General features: G+C 36.1%; 1 protein-coding gene across 1 annotated transcript in view; it reads right to left on the reverse strand.

The window, feature by feature from the left end:
* Positions 1-679: 679 nt before the first annotated feature.
* Positions 680-2,886, reverse strand: part of Ntn4 (netrin 4) — a 101,355-nt gene continuing 99,148 nt past the window's right edge. Inside the window, exon 9 of the mRNA XM_010629175.3 lies at positions 680-2,032. Coding sequence (XP_010627477.1) covers positions 1,896-2,032 — 137 coding nt within the window. The 3' untranslated portion in view covers positions 680-1,895. The remainder of the gene's footprint in view (positions 2,033-2,886) is intronic.

The following is a 2,886-nucleotide window of genomic DNA, read 5'->3' on the forward strand; positions in this document are numbered from 1 at the left end:
AAAAAAAAAAAAAAAAAAAAATGATAAGCATAGGCATGGAAAACAGTCTAGGCCTGAACTTATAAAAGTATTCTGGAGACTTATTGTGCATAACACAATACATTTATGAGTCGTTTGTATATTGTAGGTCAACTTGTCTTATCTGTTTCAGTATGCCTGAACACTAAAGTATTAACAATCATTAAAAGGATGTAAATGGAGGGCCAGGAATTTAGCTCAGTGGCAATGCACCTGCCTTGCAAGTGTAAGGTCCTGAGCTCTATATCCCCCCCCCTCAAAAAAAAGTAAATGGAGTGTAAATATTTTTCTCATAATTTTTCTGTATTTTCAACAATGAACTTTTCTTATTTTAAAAATTAGTTAAATAATTTTAATATAAAATGTCAATATACCCGATGAAAAAAGTTGGTGTCCAAGTGCTACAGGCACTAAACCCATTTGAATTACCTTCTACTTTGGTCCCTTGTTTGTGTTTCTTCCTGAATTTTTCTTGTTTTTAAGTTAAGGAAGTAGATTTAAGTTCCCTCATTAAGAGAAGTTACTGTTCAGCATCATTGAAAGAGTTGGTCAGAAAATGAGACAAAAATCAGGAGATCATATTCCTTTATTACATATATGAAATATAAAAAGAAATTAACAAAGCAATATATATATATATATATATACTGCAAGTCCACAGGACCTTAGGAAAAAAATATGTTCTGTATGTGAATTTAATCTCATGGCACTGTGGTTCACGTTTTGTATATTCAAGTACAAGAGAAACTATATATAGTGGTTATGGATGGGTATGGAAGATGAAAAATAATGAAAAACTGCAATTTGGTGAACTATCACATACATTGTGTTACAATTAATAGATATAGATAATGACCATTCCTGTTAATAAAGACAAGGAAGAAAACTGTTTTGATGTTTAGGCTTAAATACTAAACACAAAAATATAACACATTCTGTGTCTACAATAATTTTTGAAGTGTACACAAGTGCATTGGAAATAAGTGAGCTTTTAAAAAAATTTAACATCCACCTCTCCTTTATGCAAACATATTTTTTTTTACACTTATGATTTCTTTTCCTTATTTTAAAGTCTCTGTTTGCTTAGTTTTTAAAACAGTTTCAGGGTGGCCAGTATCGTGGAATCTAACCTCTAGCCCAAAGCTGAGACTTCGTGGAAACATATTCTCTTTTTAGGTTGCATCCTCCCATAGCTTCTTCAAGGGTTCAGAGTTAAATAGAACAACTTCTCTTACAGGGTCATTTTTGTCCACGGGTAGTGGCAGTGCTCTGTTTCAGTAGGTTTTTCTAACATACCATCTGCTTTTCTTCCTGTCAGCAGCAGTCTCTAAATTTTTACGACACAAGTGGCAGGTAGTAAAGTGCTTTGTACAAGGAAATACTATACACACGTGAAGTTTTTCTCACCTTCCTCGGACCACGGTTCATACACAACTCCCAGGAAAGGCTCTTTTGAAGAAACGCCTCTCCTGTGATAGGGCTGGGGAGTCCTTAACACCTCATTAAGTACTTTAAGTAGCGTCACAGGTAAGTAACACACCTGAAGCTGGGAGGGGTCTTCGTTAAAGGTGCTGCCTCAATGGACTGCTGCTAAATATCACTTTGCTATTAAAATCTCCCTAATAATGATGACCTTCAGAATCAGTTCCCCAGAAAACTGATACCAGGGTAGGGTTTCTCAGTCCTCTTTAGGAAGCAAAACTGAATTTAAACACGGATCCAGGACAGATTGGTTAGACAAGGCCCATGGAATAGAACGTTTCTTTACATTATGGCACTTAAAAAAAAGCTTCCAGTTTGGTTTTTGAGGTCTCACTTTCATTAAGTTTGTGTTGTGTACACAGAGAAGTGCCGTTATGTGCTGCGCCCTTTGATTGCTATTTGCACTCTCTTTTTAAAATATCCATGACTTTTCTTCCAAGAGATGGCTTCCAGTGTTGGACAAAGCTTTTCATATTCACAACTAGTTTTCCTGTTCTTACATCCTCGTGTCCGGCTACAAGGTATTCCAAACCTGAAAGAGAACACGGTTAGCAGGTATATAGGGGATTGGGCTCTTTTGAAGGAGGAGATGTGGCATTAGTAATTGCGCGTACTCATGGTGCACGATTTTACATGTACATGGTTGAAATAGAGAGTAACAGATAACAATAGTGCATTTACTGTGAAATGAGCATTATTTTTTCTTCTTTTTACAAACGAGGTAACTGAGCTCAGCAAGGTTAAGAAAACTGTTCAATGTCTCTCACTGACTCAAATTCAGATCTGTCTAAACCTAGCACTTTTTCTTTGTACTCTTATTTTGTACCTCATCCTCTAATGAAAGAAATGAGGGTTTCTGCGGACACCAAACACACTGTGATAAATCAGCGTTCTGGAGACTGGCTGTGTATGGCAGTACATAGGAAGAAATATTTTGTGAAAGTGAAGCAACTACTTGAAAAAGCATATTGGTTTTCTGGTTTTTTTTTTTTTGATACTGGGGATCGAACTTGGGACCTTGTGCTTTCAAGACAGGCGGCGATGCCACTGAGCTAAATCCCTGGCTTGAAAAAAAAGCAAAGGTTGGAAGAGAGCTGTGGACTATACCAAATAACACATACTCCCTATATAAAATTCCTGTGTTTTTGGATTGTAGGATGTTTTTGATACATTGAAAAAATATTGAGATTTGACCAGATCTAGTGCTGTATCTATATTTCAAAATTCTTTTCAGGCTTCAAATAAAAATTTTTGTTTTTCAAATACACATGCACACACACACACACACACACACACACACACAACTGAATGGGCAATGTGGTTGCCTAAATATTAATTTAAAAATGATAATTTCATTGGCCTGCCTTGCAAGTGCAAAGACCCGAG

This window comes from Fukomys damarensis, unplaced genomic scaffold (genome assembly GCF_012274545.1).
Source record: "Fukomys damarensis isolate Sample0158 unplaced genomic scaffold, DMR_v1.0_HiC HiC_scaffold_15, whole genome shotgun sequence".
Taxonomy (NCBI): Eukaryota; Metazoa; Chordata; class Mammalia; order Rodentia; family Bathyergidae; genus Fukomys; species Fukomys damarensis.